Source organism: Podarcis filfolensis (assembly GCF_964270895.1).
Source record: "Podarcis filfolensis genome assembly, chromosome: 13".
Classification (NCBI taxonomy): Eukaryota; Metazoa; Chordata; class Lepidosauria; order Squamata; family Lacertidae; genus Podarcis; species Podarcis filfolensis.
In genome coordinates this window covers 14,885,919-14,907,628 of record NC_139615.1, presented here as the reverse complement: position 1 = coordinate 14,907,628, position 21,710 = coordinate 14,885,919, and the positions used below count along the sequence as shown (strand labels likewise).

Below are 21,710 nucleotides of genomic sequence, written 5' to 3'. Positions count from 1 at the left end.
AGTTTGACCAAACTGCGGGAGGCAGTGGAAGACAGGAGTGCCTGGCGTGCTCTAGTCCATGGAGTCATGAAGAGTCAGAAATGACTAAACAACAACTACTGAATCCATTAAGCTGTTCAAAGCAGAATTTCCTACCGCCTGAGCCTCCATCCTCTTCCTATCTTACTCTTGGTCCACACACACCCGCAGCTGGGGCTCTGCTTTGAATCTGTTCTTCTATGCAAAGACCGTGGGAAGGACAATTTGAATACTGCCTCCAGGGCCTACCCGCTATACGATGAATTCAGCGATATCCTTCCCACCCGAACCTTCCCTCAAGGCCTTCAACCGGGCTATCCTAAACGCCACCGGGCGCCTTCGGCGGGCTCTGGAGTGCCAGTTCCCCGGGCAGCACTTCGGGAGAGGCCGGGAAGGAGAGCCCCGAGGAGCGCTTCCGCGCGCCGAAGGCACAGGCGGGAGAGAAGAAGGAAATTCTCCACTGGAGAGGAAGGAGCCCCAGTCGCAACAAGGCTGTCGCGCCCGACGCAAAAAGTCTCCCCCAAGCCCCGCCTCCTCCCTTCCGGAAGACAGAAAGCGAAAGCGGAAGCTGTTAGAGCAGAGGAGCTTCCTCAGATGGGAGGAAAGCGAAAGCAAGATGAGAAGCGGAGCTCGGAGCTCCGGACCCGCCCCTTCCGCCCGCGCGGCCAATCAGAGCCGACGCGAACGGCCAGGGAAGCCTTGGAATCAGAGCGTGTTCCTTTAGCGCCACCTGCTGGGCTCCGCCGCGCTGTCGGGGAAGGACAAGAGCCGAGTTTCTGTTTCTCGCATGCTGCACGGCGCCCCGCGGGACTTGCAGGAGTCGGATCTGGGGAAGTTCAAAGGCAGATTCTACGCGCTCCCGCTGCGAGGGGGGCGGGGCGGTACGTCTGGGTTCCCAGAATGGGCGCAGCCAAGGGGGGCAGGTGTCCCCCCAATCAACCCAGCCAGATGGGCGGGGCATAAATAATAAAGAAATAAATGTGTGTTTGTGTGTGCGCGCGCATAAAGCTTTCACCTGTTGAATGTCTGCCTGTCATGCGTCAAAAGCCTCTGACATGGGAGAAAAAGAGATTAAGCGGCGGGCCCGAGGTTTGCTCTGTCAGTCTATCAGAAAACTCGAGCGGAATATATGAAAGACTCGCGCCTTAGGTTTATAGAAAAGGGACGAGTGGTTGCCTGTGTGTCTGATTTCTGTGATGTTTACAAGAACAGACAAGCGCCTGGCTGTTCGCATGGCTTTCCTCTTTATTTCTTACAAACCTGCTCCGTCCCCCCAAGTCCCCCCAGCCCTATCTCTCGCTCTTGCAAGAGCCATGTGCTGCAGACCCGCCAAGTGTCCCTATTTTCAAAGGACAGTCACGGATTTACAGGTTACTGATTTGATCCTGGAATGTCCCGCTTTTCCTTAGGATGTTTCTATTTTCATCGGAGAAATATTGGAGGGTATGGAGTTTTGCTACCCCCAAGCCAAGTATAAGTAACTAGGGAACCTTTAGAAGAAACCTAAAGGCAGCCCTGAATTAAGTCTTTCTTAAAGTTTAATGTTTTGTTATGTTTTTATATATGTTGGAAACCGCTCAGAGTGGCTGGGGCAACCTGGACTGATGGCCGGGGTATAAATAATAACGTTATTGTTATTGTTGTTGTTGTGCCCCTAATTTCATCAGAGAAATGTTGGAGGGTTTGTCTGCACAACTTGGCGCCTGGAAGCAGGCGCAGCAAGGTGAGGTGGTACCTAGAGCGGAAAATTTCTTGTCAACAACCCCCCCCCCAATTGATTTATTATTTATTATTATTATATTTGTCTGCAAAAATGGTTTGACTTTATTTCATATTTTCTTACAAAGGAATGTGGATTCTGGGCCTCTGATAACAAGTAGGCGACTGTGGACAGATACTTAAATCTACAGGATGGATTGTGTTTTGGCTTGTGTTATTTTATTTATAGCAGGCACGTCCAACTCTCAAGAGACTGCGATCTACTCCCACTATAAAAAAAATCTGGCAGTGACAAAAGTTGTTCAGCTTTTTGGGGGGAGCCAGAGTTATTGAGCTTTTTTGGGGGGTGGGGGAGATCGAGGGGTCTCCCAGGAGGCTGCCTGCCGCCCTGCAGCTACACCTGCCTTTCTCCGCCCCTGCCTGAGCGCCTTCTGTAAGCAAATGTTTATAATGGGAGAAACCGTCTCTGCACAGCTTGCTAAGAAAACAGACAGAGAAAAGCGCGAGAGCCTCGTGGGAGCGTTTCCACCACTTTTTGGAGCTTTCACCCAGGCCACGCCTCTCTCCTCCCGCTGCACCAATCCGAGTCCTACATCCCCATCCCCCCACCCCACCCCAGGCACGACGCCTGCTTTCAATTTTGCAGTTTCCGCGAAGCAAGGTCCATTTCTTGCTGGTACTGAAGGAGCGCCATGGCGAGGAGCGCGAAGGACCGCCTGCTGGACTGCCTGGAGAACCTGAACGAGGGCGAGTTGAGGAGGTTCAAGGCTAAGCTGAACGAGTTCCCCATCTCCAAGGGCTACGACAACATCCCCCGAGGGCGGCTGCAGAAGGCGGATGCGCTGGACCTCAAAGATCTGCTCATCAGCTTCTACGCCGAGGAGTACGCCGTGCAGCTGACCGCCAAGGTGCTGAAAGCCATCAACTGCAAGGACCGCGCCGAGGAGCTCCTGGCCGCCACTGGGAAAAGTAAGGAGCGGCTGGGGAGGGAGAGCAGCGGCCAGGGTGATCTTGCGCCCCTGGCAGAAGCGTCCAGATTGCGCCCCCTAGCCACGGAGAAATTAGCTCTCTCCTCCAACCCTCCCCCTTCCACCCAGTCAATTCCTTACGCATTTCACCTTGCAAGGAATTCTTTCACAGACAATCCAATATTTAATTTATTATTTCTTAGTAAAATGTTTCCGAGGGCTGCGAAGGACCCTCCAGCGCAGCCTGCAGGTAGAGCCCCTTCTTGCCTGGGGTCCACCCCTTTTCGACTTCCCTGAGCCCAGGAGAGCCCCCCCTCCGCGCCCCAACCCCCCAGGTGTTTCCTTTCCTGATTTAGCAGAGGAAGATTTTCCTCCGCCTTTGAAAGGGAGTTGCCGGCAGCTTCCCGGCCCCGCTTGATTCCTCTGAGCGGCCAATGCCCCCCCGGTTCTTCCTCCGCTCCCCTGAGGGCCCTGGGTCACTCGGTTCCGCGGGACAGCCGCTCCAGCGCCCTTCTTGTCCTTCCTCCTCCAGGGTTCAGGATGCCTTGCAAGGGCCAGGGGAAGAAGGTGCCGCCGGCGCAGGCAGCCGGGACAGGACGCTCACCCCAGAGAGGACGCACAGCCCAGAGAGGAGGAGCAGCCCCCCGAGGATCAGGCGCAGCCCAGAGAGGACGCGCAGCCCCCCGAGGATCGGGCGCAGCCCAGAGAGGACGCGCAGCCCCCCGAGGATCGGGCACAGCCCAGAGAGGACGCGCAGCCCCCCGAGGATCGGGCGCAGCCCAGAGAGGACGCGCAGCCCCCCGAGGATCGGGCGCAGCCCAGAGTGGAGGCGCAGCCCCCGGAGGATTGCTCGCAGCCCAGAGTGGAGGCGCAGCCCCCGGAGGACCGCTCACAGCCCAGAGTGCTTTCTGGCTACCCTTTAGCTTTGGCCCTGGCAGCGGTGGATACTAAGGATCGCGAAGGTGGGTCTGGAGGGGAGCGAAACTTTTGCCTCGTCCCGAGTTCGGCGAGTTGCCGCGAAATGAGATACTCCGGTGGTTTAAAGCGGCAGTAGAGTAAAGGTGGTTGAGGTTCATTAGCGCTTTTGCTACATTTTGGGGAAGGGGGACGACTTACTTAGCAAAACTGGGGAGTGGGCTCTTCTACTGAAAGCCTCGTCTTGCCGCATAACTGCCCTTTTCGCTTCTCTCTCTATCTCATTTTGTAACTGAACCAGGAAAACCACAACACAGTGGCACAGTGGCAGGAAATTGCCTACGTCACACTGTTTCCTATGTAATTTTCTTAACCTGTCACCAAGCAATTACTGGCTAAACTGGCCTACTGCGCAATTGTTGTCGTCATTGTTTTATTATTATTGCAATAACAACATAAGGGCTCAGGGTCCCTTCCAACTCTACAGTTCTAGGATTCTAGGATTTTTTTTATTTTTTAAAAAATTCATCTTTATTGGTTTGCCATAAATTCTCAAAAATCTTTCTCATACATGTCAACATCCACAATAAGCAAATAAAATCTCAAAACATTCAACATTCAAAATGTGTACTTAAATAAAAAAGGGAGGGGATTCTCTACATGTGGCTGTAGGGGCTACGGAGGGATCCCACCACCGTCCGAACTATGTATAGCGCATGTGTGGCGTCGCTACATACAGTGCATGCTGCACATGCGCGCTGTGTAGCAATGCCCCACCCAAGGTGTCATGACGCCATCGTTCACCCCTGACTTTAGCACCTCCTGCTGGGTGCACCGTTGGGCAAGGACAAGACCCAAGAGCCTTCTTCTCCCCTGCTGCTCAGCGCCCTGGGGGGCTTGCAGAAGTCGGATCTGGGGAAGTTCAAAGGTGGATTCCACGTGCTCCCGCTGCGGGGGGTGGGCGGGTTTGTCTGGCTTCCCAGCATGGGCGCAGCCAAGGGGGTGCAGGGGAGCAGTGTAGGATGTGAAACACAAGAGCAGTCAAGTACAACATTCCTAGAGTGAACATGTTTACACATGGGGAGGAATGTTTGTCCAGCCAGCAGGTAAACTTCCTGTATCCTTCTGGGCTGGGACAGACTTCCTCTGCATGTGACTAGAGGTGGGTGTGGCCTCACCTGTGCAGGTAATGACAAAAGCACAGGGCAGGGCAGCCATCTCTCTCTCTTTCACCGCATCAAAGAAACAACATCTACTAAGCCAAAGATGCCCTCTTGGTATGACCGCAGAAGCAGGAACTCATGAAAGCACCAGGAGTTGGGCGTCCAGTCATCAGGGCCTGCGTCTCCCAAGCCTTCCTGGGGCCCTCAGGGGAAAGGGGAGGCCGCCGGCAAAACAGCGCGGCTCCCCCACCCCCAGAGAGCAGCCTGGGAGAACGGGGCAATGGCGCAAAGACTCACTCGGTCTGAAACTTCTCTGGACACGGTCCACCCCAAGGCAACCACTTTCAAATCACAACCATTTCATGGTGGCAGAAGCGGTGGCTGGCAATATAGGTTTCCTTGTGAATAAGCCTCCGGTTGAACCCGGTTGTTGTTGTTTCTTCCCCCCTCCCCCCTTGAAGGCTCTCCTCCTGCCTCCTCCTGCACCTGCACCTGAACCCACCTACACTTTAGCTACAATTCCCAGATATCAATCCCTCTTGCAAGGGTGAGCTGCACGGGGGGGGGGCACAATCTGCTGCACACTGTGGTGTTCGCTGCGGGGAGAGCTGCGAGGGGATCCCAATCCGCCTCATGCTGCGGTGTTGGCGGCAGGGTGGGTGATCCCCGCCCACTGCATTGGTGACAGCTGGGCAATCCCCCGTGCACTGCATCATTGTCAGGGCGGGCGGGCGATCCGCCATGCATTGCAGCAGTGGGCCGAGCCCCCTGCAGTGTGCCTTTTTGTCACCCCTTTCAGGGATGGCACCCGGGGCCACCTGCACCCCCACCCCTTCGTACGCCCCTGCCCTGAGGGCAAGGAAATGTAAAGACTGTTATTGTTCTTTTGGTGGTGGGTACTTAGGAGGTGTTGGGAAAGATGTCTGGAAAAGTCAGCAAATGTTGAACTTGCGGGTCATGTGGCCAGCATGACTAAGCCGCTTTTGGCGAACCAGAGCAGCGCACGGAAACGCCGTTTACCTTCCTGCCAGAGCGGTACCTATTTATTTACTTGCACTTTGACGTGCTTTCGAGCCACTAGGTTGGCAGGAGCAGGGACCAAGCAACGGGAGCTCACCCCGTCGCAGGGATTCAAACTGCCAGCCTTCTGATCGGCAAGCCCTAGGCTCTGTGGTTTAACCCACAGTAGTAATGATGTATAAGTGATGCTGGGTAAAATGTATTCTGGGGATTTGGGAAAAGTTTTAAAAGTCAATGTTGCCCCATGCTCGGGGTTCTTACTCTCGTGGGGACCTGTTGTGCAACAATAAAGATCTTGGTCTACTAACAGCTGTTTTGCTCTGGTTTTTGGCTGGAACTTCCTTACTTTCTGACCACACATACCCACAGCCTCAGTCCCGATGAGCTGGGCAGTTGAATAGCCTCTCAACCCAGAATTTTCCTTATCAGAAGGAAATCAATGTGATTATTGGATAGATTTCTACCCAAAACTTTGCCTTCTCTCTCTTTTTTTATGGGGATAAAGCTGGCTTTACCTTAAAGCACCTAATTGTTTTCCTCCCCTTGGTTGCTAGTTTGCTTATCATTTATAGCTGGAAAGAGGCCATGACTATAACATTGGAAAGTCCACCCAAGAGCAGGGCAGGGGAGCTAACTTGAATAAAATATTGGCAGGGGCGGGGAAAAGGTAAGCCCCGCCCTGCATAATTGATCACATGATGTGGTGCATGTCAGAATCTGCGTTCAACCAAGCTGATAAAGCTCATCTTCCTCCGGCCGAGTCCTTCGGAATCGCCCTCTGACATGATTAACGACCTGAGCCTTTGATGAGGCTCAGGCACATTCCCATTCAGCAGAGAATCAAAGCAGCATGCGGAAGTGATGAGATTTATGGCTACATCGCTATGCTTTATTTCTTACTACGCAGACAGAAAACACATTCTCTCTCTGTGAGAGCAGAGAGCAACTGAAACAAAACAAAGGAACAGGAAACCAGTAACGTCACATCCGTCTCCCGTGAGACTTCCAACACCCTGGACTGTCTCTGGAATGTAAACAGAGTCTTGTGACTCTAAGCAGCTGCACAGTGGCACAAACAGAAACTAACAGTGCATGCACACCATTTGAATGACACAGCCCATCAACTGTGTGGGGTGTGTGGGGTAAGGCTCATATATTTTATTGGGGGCTGCCGAAGGGACCTGGTCACCCAGAACTTCGCTCCTATAAGGCAGGGTGAAGTGTCTGCCTCAGGCAGCATGATCCACAGATACAGCAGATCCTGATGTAGATCTTTATTATTTGTTCTTGGTGTCAAAATTCACTCTTCCCTGATCAGGAGGGGTGGCATTTTGTAGTTCACCTCAGGCAGTGCCATAGTTGGGGGAGACTGACTAGCTAGCCAGGTTTTTTGTCCCAGGGGAAACCTCCAAAGGGATGCCATTGAAGCTCCCAAACTGTGTGTGTGTGTGTGTGTGTGTGTGTGCAAATGCACATGGGAGTGTGCCAAACTGGGTCTTCGATCTGGGTGAAATAAAGCCTAGTTTCTTCAACCTCAGGTGCCAAAATGTCTTGAGAAAGATGATACAGAAAGACTCTGTATATTGCAGGGTCTGAAAAGCTTACCATCGCTTGAGAGTATTCAGTGTGAGGGCTAATTTGATGGACTTTGCTGCCACCTCGTGGACTTTTGATATGCATATAAGAAACAACACTTTGAATTTCCTGGATCCCATCTGCACTGTATGTTTACAATGGCATCTGACCACTTTAAACTGTCATTGGTCCCCACAAAGGATCATGGGAAGTGTCATTTGTTATGGGTGCTGAGAATTGTTAGGAGATCTCTGTTCCCCTCACAGAGCTATAATTCCCAAAGTTACCTGGGAAGTGGGATTTATTGTTAAACGACACTGGGAATTGTCATGAGATAATCCCATGCCAACAGGAATTTAACAAGGTTTGAACAAAGCTATGCTGAATGCTGGTTTGAGGGAGAAAGTGAGATAGTATCACAAACTTCCTTGACAAACAAAGCAGGCTGTTAGTAGGTTTAAAGAAAGTATGGGAAACTGGCTTGCAAGCAGTGGTTGATGAAGAAAGATGCTATAAATGACGGTCCAAAAAAGGAGTTAAAACAGTATTGGGAAATATTATGGAAACGTCTCCTAAGGCATTTCACTGCTGTGATAGAACACTGGCTCAATTTTCTCATTTGTCATCTAAAGTTAGTGCAAACTTGTTGGGCTGCAATAGTAAATGTACACACTACCAGCTTTAGTGGGAATGCACATGTATTAAGCCATTCTGAGTTGATGTTCATAACAGACTGGTTAAAACTGCATTGTTCTTGCATCTAAGCTAATTTTTTGTCGTTATTTGTAAGACCAAATTCTAATATTAAATGTAAAGAACTGCTAACTTTCTTATTCATTGTTACAAGACAGACAGTAGTTTGTAAATGGAGAAGTCTGGGAAATCTAGATCTGCCTGCTAGGTTCAGGAATATTTGGACCATTACAATTTCAGAGAAAATTTGTTGGCCTCTGTCTGCCTTGAGAGACAATGGAGTGAACTTCCAGGACACTTTTGCAGGGTAAAGAAAACCACAGACATTTTTCGCCACCTTGTGGAACTTTTTTTTATGTGCATCAGACAGCAATTTGCAGATACGTTTATTAATAGCTGGTACAAAAATTTGGAATGTAAAACTGTAATGCTCTTGATTCAGGACTGACATTATGTGAATGTGTGTTTTGTTTGTATACAATCTGTGGCACTCTAGTGTTGGAAATAGTTATTTTTGTTTCTTTGCTGTATGGTTTCTTAATCCTTAATGAAATGCCAAAAAAAAAAAAAAATACTACGGGGACAGCAGTGCAGGTTCAATGTACCTTGTGTTGCATTAGGTTCATGTTATGTCTTTTCAGCTTGCAAATGCAGCAAATCGAGAAGTGTATACTTCTGGGTTTCGTCGCGTGTGTGCGTGCAGAAACATTCTGCGCGCTTTGCACATGCGCAGAAGCGCTCTATTGCACTCTGTGCTTGCGAAGAACGGCACCCTGGAATGGATCGTGTCTGCAACTAGAGGTACCACTATATCATAATAAAGTGCTGGTTTATTGGTGTTTTCTTATTTGTTATAATGTTGGCACGATTTAACTATTTTATAGTTTTCTCTGACGTGTCTTTTTTGTGTGTGCTGCCTTGGGAGGACACTGACTTGCATGAAAGAAGGAGTGTGAGTTTTGTTTCCCAAGCTCAATTCCATACTTTCCCACTTGTAACATAAGTGTCCATGCTCCTTGTGTTTCTTTTTGGGCAAATACAATTCCCATGTCCACACACTTTGTAGGAAAGGGGGACGAGCCTGGAGAAGCGAGACAGAATGGGGCCTTATCATACTTGGTTGGAGAACCCCAGGTTCTCTTCCTGTGGGGTCATTTTCAAAAGGTCAGCTGAAACATGCTCTGTCAGGAGCTTGAGATCTCAGTCCTATATTTCAATCTGTACCTCCTACTCGGTGACTCTTCCCTATGAAACCCAACTGGGAATTTCCACTTCTAATTGGAATTCTGAGGAGAGAGCAACACTGTTGATGCTTTTGAACCTCTCAACAACATCCTGTCCTATTGACCATGGTCAACTTCTGGAAAGGCTTCTGGGATTAGGAGTGCGAATTGTATTGCAGTGGTTCCACTTCTCCGTGGGTGGGCATTTCTAGATGATGGTGCTGGGATATTTCATGATTTGGAATGTTTTTAATGTGGCTTTTATTGGATTGTTAAATTGGAAAACTAAATAAATAAATATTATTTAAAAAAATAAAAATAAAGGTGGAAGTCAGTGTGATCAGGAGAAACGAGAAGAAAAGCCTCCTGTTCAATAGTAATATTCTTCTACGAGTCTGATAAGGAGAGGAACTGGTTGTTTTAATTTTTAAAAAAATGTTTTTAATGCTCTGAGCTGCCCTGGCAGAAGCATAGTGTCTAGAGCCTGGAAGAGAGCAGTCTTGGGGCAGTTTATTGTGGACTCAGTTCTGCTTATGCTCTGAAGTTTTTAGAAGCAGCTACATTTTCACCTGTAGAATCCCCTGCACCATCCTTTGTACAGAGTTTGTATTTGGGGGATAGGGGGCGGGCAGGTGTGGGGAACTCCCTGGTCCTGAATGTGGCAACTGTGCCCCTGAAGGACCAGGTGCGCAGCCTGGGCGTCATTTTGGACTCACAGCTGTCCATGGAGACACAAGTTAATTCTGTGTCCAGGGCAGCTGTCTACCAGCTCCATCTGGTATGCAGGCTGACACCCTACCTGCCTGTGGACCGTCTTGCCAGAGTGGTGCATGCTCTAGTTATCTCCCACTTGGGAGATACCTCAATGCACTCTACATGGGGTTACCTTTGAATGTGACCTACATTGGTTCCCAGTACGTTTCCGAGCACAATTCAAAATGTTGGTGCTGACCTTTAAAGCCCTAAACAGCCTCAGCCCAGTATACCTGAAGGAGCATTTCCATCCCCCTCGTTCTGTCTGGACACTGAGGTCCACCTCAGTGGTTCCCTCCCTGCAAGAAGGGAGGTTACAGGGAACCAGGTAGAGGGCCTTCTTGGTAGTGGCACCCTCCCTGTGAACACGCTCCCTTCAGAAGTCAAGGAAATAAACAACTGTCTGACTTTTAGAAGACACCTGAAGGCAGCCCTGTTTAGGGAAGTTTTTAATATTTGATGTTTTATCGTTTTTTGTTATTATTATAAATATCCTGTTGGGAGCTGCCCAGAGTGGCTGGGGGCGGGGTATAAATAATAAATAAATATCTGCGTGCGTAAAGCTTGCGCCTGTTGAACGTCTTCCTGTCGTGCGTCAAAAGCCTCTAACGTGGGAGAAAAAAAGATTAAGCGGCGGGCAGGAGTTTCGCTCCGTCAGTCTATCAGAGAACTCGAGGGGAATATATGAAAGTCTCGCGCCTTAGGTTTATGGAAAAGAGACGAGGGGTTGCCTGTGCGTCTGACTTCCTGTGATGTTTACGAGAACAGACCAGCGCCTGGCTGTTCCCCTGGCTTTCCTCTTTATTTCTTACAAACCTGTTCCGTCCCCCCAAGTTCCCCCAGCCGTATCTCTCCAGAATTTCCCTCCTGCAAGAGCCGTGTCCTGCAGACCCTCCAAGCGCCCCTATTTTCAAAGGACAGTGCTGGATTTACAGAAGCCGTCCCTATTTTCATCAGAGAAATGTTAGAGGGTTTTCCTGCACAGCTTGGCGCCTGGAAGCCTTTTGTTAGCGCGAGATACTGCAAGTGCTTATAATGGGAAAGTCCGTCTCCGCCCAGCGCGCTGAGAAAACAGACAGAAAAAAGAGCAAGAGCCGCGCGTTTCCGCCACTTTTTGTCGCTTTCAGTCAGGCCACGCCTCTCTCCTCCGGCCGCAACCATCCGAGTTCTACATCCCAACCCCCCAGATACAATCGCTGCTTTCACTTTTGCAGCCTCCGGCGAAGCAAAGTCCATTTCTTGCTGGCGCTGAAGGTGCGCCATGGCGAGGAGCGCGCCGGACTGCCTGCTGGCGTGCCTGGAGAACCTGAACGAGGGCGAGATGAGGAGGTTCAAGGCCAAGCTGAACGCGATCCGCGTGCGCAGGGGCAACGCGAACATCCCCCGAGGGAAGCTGCAGGAGGCGGAGGCGCTGGACCTGACGAACATGCTGGTCAGCTTCTACACGGCGAAGTACGCCGTGCAGCTGACCGCCAAGGTGCTGAAAGCCATCAACTGCAAGGACCGCGCCGAGGAGCTCCTGATCGCCACCGGGAACAGTAAGGAGCGGCTGGGGAGGGAGCGCAGCGGCCAGGGCCGTAGCTAGGTGATCTTGCGCCCCTGGTAGAAACGTCCACAACTGCGTCCCCTAGCCACGGAGAAATCAGCGCCTCTTTCCGCCTCTCCTCCAACCCCTCCACCCATTCAATTCCTCAGGCACTTCACCTTCTAATGAATTGTTTCACAGACAACCCAATATTTAAAATATTATTTCTTAATAAAAGGTTTATGGGCGCTGCAAAGGACCCTCCAGCACAGCCAGCAGGTAGAGGCCCTTCCTGCCTGGTGCCCGCTCCCTTTCGACTCCCCTGAGCCCGGGAGAGCCCACCTTCACACCCCCCCCAGCCCATTAGGAGCGCGGCCAAAAGACCGCTCCAACTTTCGTTTCATCTGCTTTTGAAAGGGCGTTGCCGGCAGATTCCTCTGAGCGGCCAATGCCATCCTCCCAGTTCGACGGCTCAATGGCGGGGAACTCTGCTTACGGAGCAAAGAGGCGGTGGGTCCTCCTCCACTCCCCGAGGGCCCTGGGTCAGTCGGGTTCCCAGGGCAGCTGTGGGCCAGCCTCCACCGCCCTTTTTCTCTTTCTTCCTCCAGCGCTGCTGCCGGCGCGACCAGCCGGGAAAGGACGCGCAGCCCCCCGAGGATCGCTCGCAGCCCAGAGAGGACGGGCAGCCCCACGAGGATCGCTAGCAGCCCAGAGAGGACGCGCAGCCCCCCGAGGATCGCTAGCAGCCCAGAGAGGACGGGCAGCCCCCCGAGGATCGCTAGCAGCCCAGAGAGGACGGGCAGCCCCCCGAGGATCGCTAGCAGCCCAGAGAGGACGGGCAGCCCCCCGAGGATCGCTAGCAGCCCAGAGAGGACGGGCAGCCCCCCGAGGATCGCTAGCAGCCCAGAGAGGACGGGCAGCCCCCCGAGGATCGCTAGCAGCCCAGAGAGGACGGGCAGCCCCCCGAGGATCGCTAGCAGCCCAGAAAGGACGGGCAGCCCCCCGAGGATCGCTAGCAGCCCAGAGAGGACGGGCAGCCCCCCGAGGATCGCTAGCAGCCCAGAGAGGACGCTCAGCCCCCCGAGGATCGCTAGCAGCCCAGAGAGGACGGGCAGCCCCCCGAGGATCGCTAGCAGCCCAGAGAGGACGGGCAGCCCCCCGAGGATCGCTAGCAGCCCAGAAAGGACGGGCAGCCCCCCGAGGATCGCTAGCAGCCCAGAGAGGACGGGCAGCCCCCCGAGGATCGCTAGCAGCCCAGAGAGGACGCTCAGCCCCCCGAGGATCGCTAGCAGCCCAGAGAGGACGCGCAGCCCCTCGAGGATCGCTAGCAGCCCAGAGAGGACGCGCAGCCCCCCGAGGATCGCTAGCAGCCCAGAGAGGACGCGCAGCCCCCCGAGGATCGCTAGCAGCCCAGAGAGGACGCGCAGCCCCCCCGAGGATTGCTAGCGGCCCAGAAAGGATTCTCGGAGTTTCTGGGCGATGGGAGCCTCTCGCCGCCTCTGCAGAGCAGGAAACAGTGCTAGGAGTGGAGCTGCTCCGCCAGGAGACCGATTGTGCGCCCCCCTGGCCTGCACCTTGGCCGTGACCTCTCTCACCACCCTCAACCAGCGGCGTATCTCATCTCACGCTGGCGGCGGCGGATGCTAAGGATTGCGAAGGTGGGTCTGGAGGGGAGCGAAACTTTTGCCTTGCCCCAAATTCAGTGGGTTTGCAGCCAGATGACATACGCCGCTGGTTGAAAGAGGCGGTAGAATAAAGCTGGTTGAGTTTCATCAGCGCTTTTGCTACATTTTGGGGAAGGGGGGTCTTAGCAAAATTGGGGAGTAGGCTCTTCCACTGAAAGCCTCGTCTTGCTGCATAACTGCTATTTACGCTTCTCTCTCCATCTCGCTTTGTAACTGAACCAGGAAACCACAAGAAAATGGCAGGAAATTGCCTAAGTCTCACAGTTTCCTAAGTAATTTTTTTAACCTATCACCAAGCAGTTACTGCTAAACAGACCTGCTGCAGAATTGTTGTTGTCGCTGTTTTATTATTATTGCAGTAACAACATAAGGCCTCGGGGTCCCTTCCAACTACAGTTCTAGGATTCTAGGATATCTTTTTTTCCCTTTTTTAAAAATTCATCTTTATTGGTTTTTCATAAATTCTCTTTCTCATACATGTCAACATCCACAACAAGCAAATAGAATCTCAAAACATTCAACATGTGTACTTAAATAAAAAGGAGGGAGGAGAGAAAATTGTGTTGTTTGTCTACATATTCTGTTGTTACTCTGTTAGCATTTAGCTTCCTTCCACCCTAAACTTGGATCCTTAGTTTTCTACTTTATATGCATTCCCAATTATATCATCTGTTTACCACTATTTCCACTAGTTGTCTTTACAGAATTGGTCTAGTCCAGTCAAAAATTTTAAATCTCCGCAGTGATTTTTAAATATTTTTTGTATTTGTGGGAATGTTCAGGGATGCAGGAGAGGATATATTGACTGATTATATCCTTATCCAACTTGTGCTATCAAGTTCCCAAAATATCAGCAGAGTAAGACATTCCCCTTTATTTAAGTTCGCAACGGTAACGTGTGCTCAGGTTCGCTAGAACCTCTATAATAATTACTCTGGTAATTTCCCCTTTGTTCTCTCTTAAAATACAAGACACGACACAGTCCTTTACAAAAGTATAAAAAGAGTTTACTCACATTCTGTTCACAATCGGATCCCAGAAGGCAGACAGCTTAATAAAGTAATATACATTTAGAATCTATCTTATAAGAAGATAGTCCCTTTTTCCTCTCTTGGCTGGGAGCCAAGAGGGCATCTTTAGCTTAGCAGATGTTGCTTCTTCGAAGGAAGAGAAGAGAGAGAGATGGCTGCCCCTGTCCTGTGCTTTTGTCGTTACCTGCACAGGAGAGGCCACACCCACCTCTAGTCACATGCAGAGGAAGTCTGTCCCAGGAAGTTTACCTGCTGGCTGGACAAACATCCCTCCCCATGTCTAAACATGTACACTCTAGGAATGTTGTAATTGACTGCTCTTGTGTTTCACAAACCACAGTATTTACTCCAATTGTTAAATTTTTGGTACTCTTGGTCTCCTAACTGCCCTGTCAGCTTATCCATCTCTGCCTATTCCATCAACTTCACTTGCCAGTCCCTGCCGGTAGCAAAATGTGCCTGGCGCCTGGGGAAATTCGAACACTGGTTCCCCTAAGTATGCTGATATCACCCCCTTGTTTCTTGGCAATGCTATTTTGACTCCACTTCTGTTGTTACTTGTTAATTTAAAAACGATTTCATTTCAAACACACAATTCATTTATTTTTAAATCGTCCCATTTCCTTTAAATTGTCCCATTTCTCTGCTCATCTTTGCAGAAAAAGATGGTGAAATGTGTGTTGTCACCTGGTACTCAGCAAAAAGATATGCTCTCCTCCCAATCAGGAAAAAGTGGTGCTAAGTGATCTGCCCTAATTGTGGTCTGTGGTGAGCCTGTGCTAAGCCCCTCTAGTGAACTGTGGAGATCATAGTCATACAATGACAAGGAAGGTGGGAGGGACTGTGTGACTTACCCATGTTTACTAATATGATTTTTGCTGAGGAAGTTAAGGTTTTGACAGAATCCAGACACTTTTAGTGACTTTTGCTGATAATCCAAGCGGTTAAAGCATGTAGTGGCAAATTAATTAACTGATCGTTTATTGTCCTTTAACACACATCAGGTAGACTCATTAACTGAGCCATCTTTGCTGCCCTGATATCTCCAATCTATCTGTTAATCCCTATTGTGAGCACCATTCCCTGCTCACACCTCCCAGCACCCTTCAAAGGAATAAGGAAGGTGCACAAAGGGTGAAATTGTTGTTGTTGTTGTTTAGTCGTTTAGTCGTGTCCGACTCTTCGTGACCCCATGGACCAGAGCACGCCAGGCACTTCTGTCTTCCACTGCCTCCCGCAGTTTGGTCAGACTCATGTTTGTAGCTTCAAAGACACTATCCAACCATCTCGTCCTCTGTCGTCCCCTTCTCCTTGTGCCCTCCATCTTTCCCAACATCAGGGTCTTTTCCAGGGAGTCTTCTCTTCTCATGAGGTGGCCAAAGTATTGGAGCCTCAGCTTCACGATCTGTCCTTCCAGTGAGCACTCAGGGCTGATTTCCTTAAGAATGGATAGGTTTGATCTTCTTGCAGTCCATGGGACTCTCAAGAGTCTCCTCCAGCACCATAATTCAAAAGCATCAATTCTTCGACGATCAGCCTTCTTGATGGTCCAGCTCTCACTTCCATACATCACTACTGGGAAAACCATAGCTTTTACTATACGGACCTTTGTTGGCAAGGTGATGTCTCTACTTTTTAAGATGCTGTCTAGGTTGATCAAGGGTGAAATTACCAGTAGGTTTTTGTCATGACAGCAGATGATCTTGTAAATTGCTTTTAAAACTCCCATCAGCCCCAGCCAGCAAGGCCAGTGATCAGGGGTAATGGGAGTTGTAGTGCAGAATAACAATAAATGTTATGAACTAAAATAAAGTTTTGAATACACAGCTTTTGATGCAAATCACTCTGGTACAAGGAACCACCTTTGCCTCTCCTTTTTGTCATTCCATTTTATCAGACAGTTCTTGTCAATATTCCCTAAGATGTGCCAACGCAATGTGAATTTTTATGAAACTGGGGAGGAAACCATGCTTCATCAACTCAGGACTTTGTTACATATAAAAAGGATATGGAAATGGAATGTTTGTGAAGTGATGTTATATGTGCCTTACAGATGGATTTTAGTAAATGTGACCTTCCCAATTCCAAGCTCGTGTCCTCATTTGGTGAGAAGGTTGGGTGGAGTGGGATTTGGCAACCCAGGAATTTCCTTGGAGATCAGTTCTGAGAAATCCAGAACAGGGGGTTCTCATTGTGCCAGCAAATACATCCTTGAATTTCCTCAAGTCTATTATTGGGCTGGTCCCAGAGTATGTTCTGACGGCACATGAGGCTACAAAAATGATACAATTATGCACTATATAAAATAACTAAAATACCTTGCTGAAGCTAAGCTGGTCTAAATCTGCTCAGTGCCTGGATAGAACTATAATACAATCTTGGGTTTTATGATAGAAGAAAGGTGGCATATGAATGTAGGAGAAGAAACAAAAATAAAACTAACAGTACAATTTCATGCATGTATACTCAAAAGTGAGTCTTGTTATGCCACTAACTTCAACCACTGTCCTAAACACATTTACCAGCAGTTTGAAAGCACGCCAGTGCAAGTAGATAAATAGGTACTGCTGAGGCTGGAAGGTAAACCCCATTTCCATGCGCTCTGGTTTCCATCACGGTGTTCCGTTATGCCAGAAGCAGTTTAGTCATGCTGGCCACATGACCTGGAAAGCTGAGAGCAGACAAACACTGGCTCCCTCGGCCTGAAAGCGAGATGAGCGCTGCAACCCCCTAGTCACCTTTGACTGGACCTAACAGTCCAGGGGTCCTTTACCTTTATTACTAGGAAGAAAGCCCTGCTTATTTTGGGGACGTATTTCTGAGTAAACCATCACAGAATTGTAGAGTTGGAAGGGGATCATCTATGCCAGGGGTCCTCAAACTTTTTAAAGGGGGCCAGTTCCCTGTCCCTCAGACACTGTTGGGGGCTGGACTATAGTTTGGAAAAAATATGAACGAATTCCTATGCACACGTCACGTATTTTATTTGTGGTGCACAAAAACAGGAAAAACAATACAATATTTAAAATGAAGAACAATTTTAATCAACATAAACTTACAATTATTTCAATGGGAAGTATGGGCCTGCTTTTGGCTAATGAGATGATCAATATCCAGTTCCATATTTGTCACTGCTAGACGTAGCAAGTGATGTGTCGGAGCCAGCCATCACAAATGGCGCTGTTTAGCATAAAATAAAGACACAGAGAGCCAGCAATATTTTCATGGATGGAGGGCAGCTCATTCGAACTCCTTCTCTCCTCTCCGGTATCTTTTATTATCCTTTGTTCTCTCCTCTCTCCTGTCGCATGGCCGTTTGCCAATGTCTCACGTTACCTACATCCGGTCATGGCTTTTACCCACCCATCGCCATATAGGGTCATCACTGCCCAGAGGAAACACAACTCCATTTAAAGTCAATACATTCCAATACATTGTAAAGCTTGGAGTGCTGGTCACGAGGTCAGGGGGCCCCTGCAATATTACAAGCCTCTGCTATGGCTTTATGACTCCCACAGTGATGCAAGCAGCTTTTGGCTCATTCCACCTGCTCATTCCAAGAACTCAGTCATGAAGAAATGGGTTTGCTTTTCCACCTCCTCTCTCCCACTCCATTTTCCTTTAGTGCTGTGTCTTCCCCACTGTAAACCTGAGAAGGCAGTTTCTTTGCCCACATCTGCAAGCTGCAATGTGACAACACCCCCACCACACAGCACAACACAGCAACAAGATAAATAAACAACAACACTTTTTGACTTTGGGGGTTAAAATTAAACTGAAAGTTAATTGGGTCGGCTGCACCTCTGCTTGTTTTCTGCAAAAAGCTAAAACAGCCCATAATGAGCCCTTCCCCAAAGCGACAATCCGTCAGCTAGACCTGCCGAGCTAGAACCCAAAATCCAACCAGCAAACAAAGCCTCCCTTCAGCATCCCAGCTCTAACCCCAGGGAAGCTGAACCAGTGGCCCTCAGGCAGCTCCTGGACTCCATCTCCCATCAGCCCCTGCTACCAGGTTGCGCTGGTGGGGGCTGATGGGAGTTGTAGTCCACGAGCAGCCGGAGAGTCCCACAGGCTTCCCACAGACCTGCCTGAGGCGAGAGAGCCCGTGAAGCCCTGCGTGAGCGCCAAGGCCGTGGGGCATCGAGTGGAGGCCGGCAGGAGCCGAACGTGTTCCCTTGGCCCGCAAGCGCAGGGCTCGCCCGTTCCCGGCAAGGGGAGGCAACTAGGCCTCAAAGGCCTCATGAGTAGGGGCGGCGTTTACGGTGGAGCCGGCCAAGGCCTTTGAGGCAAGAGTGAGCATGTGGCAGCAAGAGAGAGCAGGCGGGCGGGCAGAGGGATTGCCAGTCCAGCCTGTGAGGCAGCGGCAGCAGCAGCGGAGGTTTTCCCTGGGCCTGGGGGGAGCCTGCCTCTTGCGCCCGAAGATGGCGGGTGGTAGCAGCAATTGCCAGGCAGACCGGGCTCAGGACCCTGGCAGGCCAGATATGGCCCACAGGCCGTAGTTTGAGGACCCCTGATCATTGCAGGCCAACTCCCTGCAATGGAGGAATATACAGCTCTCCCATACAGGGATCGAACCTGCAACCTTTGTGTCGTCAGCACCGCATTCTAACTAACTGAGCTATCCACATAGGAAGCTGCCTTACACTGAATGAATCCATTGGTCTAGCTCACACTCAGTATTATCTACAATGATTTGCGGGAGCTCTCCAGGGCTTCAGACAGTCTCTCCTAGCCCTGCCTAGAGAAGCAAGGGATTGATTCTGGAACCTTCTGCATTAGATATTCTACTACTGAGCTACAGCCCTTGCTCTGTCAGTATGGCTCCTCCTCACTCCTCTTATCACCAAGTAGCCCTAAGGATTAGGGCAACGTTCCTTGCAAATGGAACAGTATAGGAAATTAGGGCATTGTCATTGAAAACAAACATGTTGAACTGAATCCTAAGTATCTCTGGCTCTTGTTAGTCCTTGGGAAATGCACACTGATTCCCAGAGTGATTTAACAGTTGAGCCCTTTTATAGGGTTGCCATATTTCAATAAGTAAAATTCCTGACACCTACAGGAATTCGTTGAGCTTCTTGGGGTGAAGAAAGTTCCCCCTTGACATCATTTTTACACCCCAAAGCCAGGAGATATCAGGAACATTGTGTAGCGACCGCCGAGGTGCTGGAAGCCATCAACTGCAAGGACCGCACTGAGGACCTCCTGGCCCCCAGCAGGAACAATAAGGAGGGGCTGGGGAGAGCATTATCTCATCCTAAGGATTCTGAAGGTGGGTCTGGAGGGGAGCAAAACTTTCGCCTGGTTCCGAGTTGTCATGGATTTAAAAAGCAGATAGTCAGTGGAATTTTATGCTTGAAAGGTTTTTCACCTGGTTTTTGAATAACACAATATGTAAGTAACAAGTGTGGCTCACCCAAATCTGCCCACATGCAAAGTCCTATTTTGCACTTGGTAACTGACATAATGTCAGTGGATAAGCTGGGGTGGCCCATATTGGTGAACTCCTTCTGGAGCTCAGTAAGTTAGTATTAATTGTTTTATTAATTGTCGTTTTGTTAATAACCACAGAGATAAGATATGAAGCCAGGCATCGCACGTCCTGGTCAAGGATGCCAGCAGACCAACGCAGCTCTTGCCTTTCCATGGCTGCTGACAGACCAGTGAGCTTTCCATTACTACTGTCCCAGGAGCAAAATTGTTGCAGAGGTAGCAGCTCTTGGAGGCAAGCTAAGTCCTAGATACTCCACCTCCGACCAGAGGTCAGTCTCTTGCAGCATCTTCTAAACCCCCCCCTTTAAATGTGAATTGTTCTTCTTTTGTCTGACAGATGCTCATCCACCCAGCTCCTCTGACTGCCATTTCATTGAACAGCACCAGGAACAGCTGATCCAGCGGACCACCAACGTTGCAGCAGTCCTGGATATGCTGCACGGCCAAATCCTGGATGAAGAACAGTACCAAAAAATCTCTTTGAGGGAAACTAACCAAGAAAAAATGAGGGAACTCTACTTAAAATCACAGTATTATCTTGGAAAGTTAATTTAATGTTTTGGTGGTTCTTGTTTAATGGTGTTATTTTACCATTGAACCACATCGAGCAGGAGGAGCCCCAATTGCAACGAGGCTGCCTAGCCCGACACACCACCACCTGCCGAACCATCCTTTGTACAGAATTTGTATCCAGAAATGACCATGCCCCACCTGTTCTCTCCATTCCACCAGATTTTTAAATTTGCTTTTCATTCAAATTGGAAGAATAACAAAAGTGGAATGCATGTCAGTTACATAAAAAGCAAACTGTAAACAAAGAACTGGGGTGCAAAGAGAGGCGAGGTTTGACGTAAGTATCGGAGGCGAAACACAAAGAACATCAAAGCAAGGAAAGAGTATCCAAGAATGAAGCCCCAAAGAGGAAGGAGCTGGAAGTAAACCAAAGTTTCTTTGCATCTGTACTTGTTTTTATAAATATTGCCAAATAAAGTCATGCTTCATCGTGGTTTCAAGTGTGGCTTGTTCGTAGGTGTTATGAAAGGCCACCAGATGGCAGCAAAGTCCACTGGTTTAGCCTCACAAAACCGTCAGCTGATGTGTAAGCTTAGCCAAAACAGCAGTACAGTGGTACCTCGGTTTACAAACTTAATCCATTCTGGAAGTCCGTTCTTAAACCAAAGCGTTCTTAAACCAAAGCATACTTTCCCATAGAAAGTAATGGAAAATGGATTAATCCGTTCCAGACAATGAAAAGCAACCCCTAAAACAGCAATTTAACATGAATTTTACTATCTAACGAGGCCATTGATCCGTAAAATGAAAGCAATAAACAATGTACTGTACTGTAAAATCAATAAAACAGTATTAATGATTTTTTAAAAATGAAAACGTGAATTTTTTTTCTTACCTGCACTGATGATAGTCATTGTTTAGATGGGGGGTCGGCGTCCTCTTCCAGATTTACAGTCTGTGACTCCTCTCTTGCCATTCCATCCCTTGCAGACTCCCATAAACAAAGGAACAAGACAGAATCTCAAAACTCCCCACTAACCACCTCCCACAGGGTGGGTGGGCTTACCTGGCCAGGTGCCACCCAAATTGCTACTAGCTGGGGGTGAGGCGAGGGCTGGTAAAGGGCTGATGCTTTTCATCCCAGGCTCACTTACCAGGTTCACCGCTGGACTTCGCTCTTGCTCTTGGTTAGAGAAGTGTTCCTTGCCAGGGTGCTGGGACTCCTGCGGCTGGAGCCCAGCAGTGGAGGCCAAATGGAGCCCATGCAGGCGCCAGGCCCTGGCTCCGGGCAGCAGCACAGCCTACTGAGGCCTCGTTTGTCTACCAAAAACAGTTTGCAAGCAGTTCCAGGTTTGAAGTGTTCATAATCCAAAAAGTTTGTTAACTGGGCTGTTCATAACTTGAGGTACCACTGTA

The 21,710-nt window shown here is 49.5% G+C and overlaps 3 protein-coding genes across 5 annotated transcripts in view; all 3 read left to right on the top strand.

The window, feature by feature from the left end:
• The window catches only part of LOC310748416 (uncharacterized protein), a 376,897-nt gene that overhangs the window by 166,709 nt on the left and 188,478 nt on the right, over positions 1–21,710 (top strand). The gene's annotated exons all lie outside the window — the stretch shown is intronic.
• On the top strand, positions 62–20,788 carry LOC310747347 (uncharacterized protein). The gene is made up of 6 exons (XM_083581713.1): positions 62–1,388; positions 2,384–2,706; positions 3,238–3,653; positions 19,021–19,103; positions 19,418–19,560; positions 20,119–20,788. The coding sequence occupies exons 2-6, from the start codon at positions 2,430–2,432 to the stop codon at positions 20,334–20,336; spliced, it is 1,137 nt and encodes a 378-aa protein (XP_083437839.1). The 5' UTR covers positions 62–1,388; positions 2,384–2,429; the 3' UTR covers positions 20,337–20,788.
• On the top strand, positions 11,182–16,376 carry LOC310748449 (uncharacterized protein). 3 transcript variants are annotated; one of them, XM_083584264.1, is made up of 5 exons: positions 11,182–11,585; positions 12,181–12,222; positions 12,283–12,605; positions 12,667–15,422; positions 15,950–16,376. In XM_083584264.1, exons 1-4 carry the CDS (start codon positions 11,309–11,311, stop codon positions 12,703–12,705), a joined length of 681 nt encoding a protein of 226 aa, XP_083440390.1. In that variant the 5' UTR covers positions 11,182–11,308; the 3' UTR covers positions 12,706–15,422; positions 15,950–16,376. The 3 variants fall into 3 exon arrangements, with proteins under 3 accessions (XP_083440390.1, XP_083440389.1, XP_083440388.1); XM_083584263.1 differs by having other exon boundaries at positions 12,181–12,566; positions 12,823–15,422; XM_083584262.1 differs by having other exon boundaries at positions 12,181–12,566.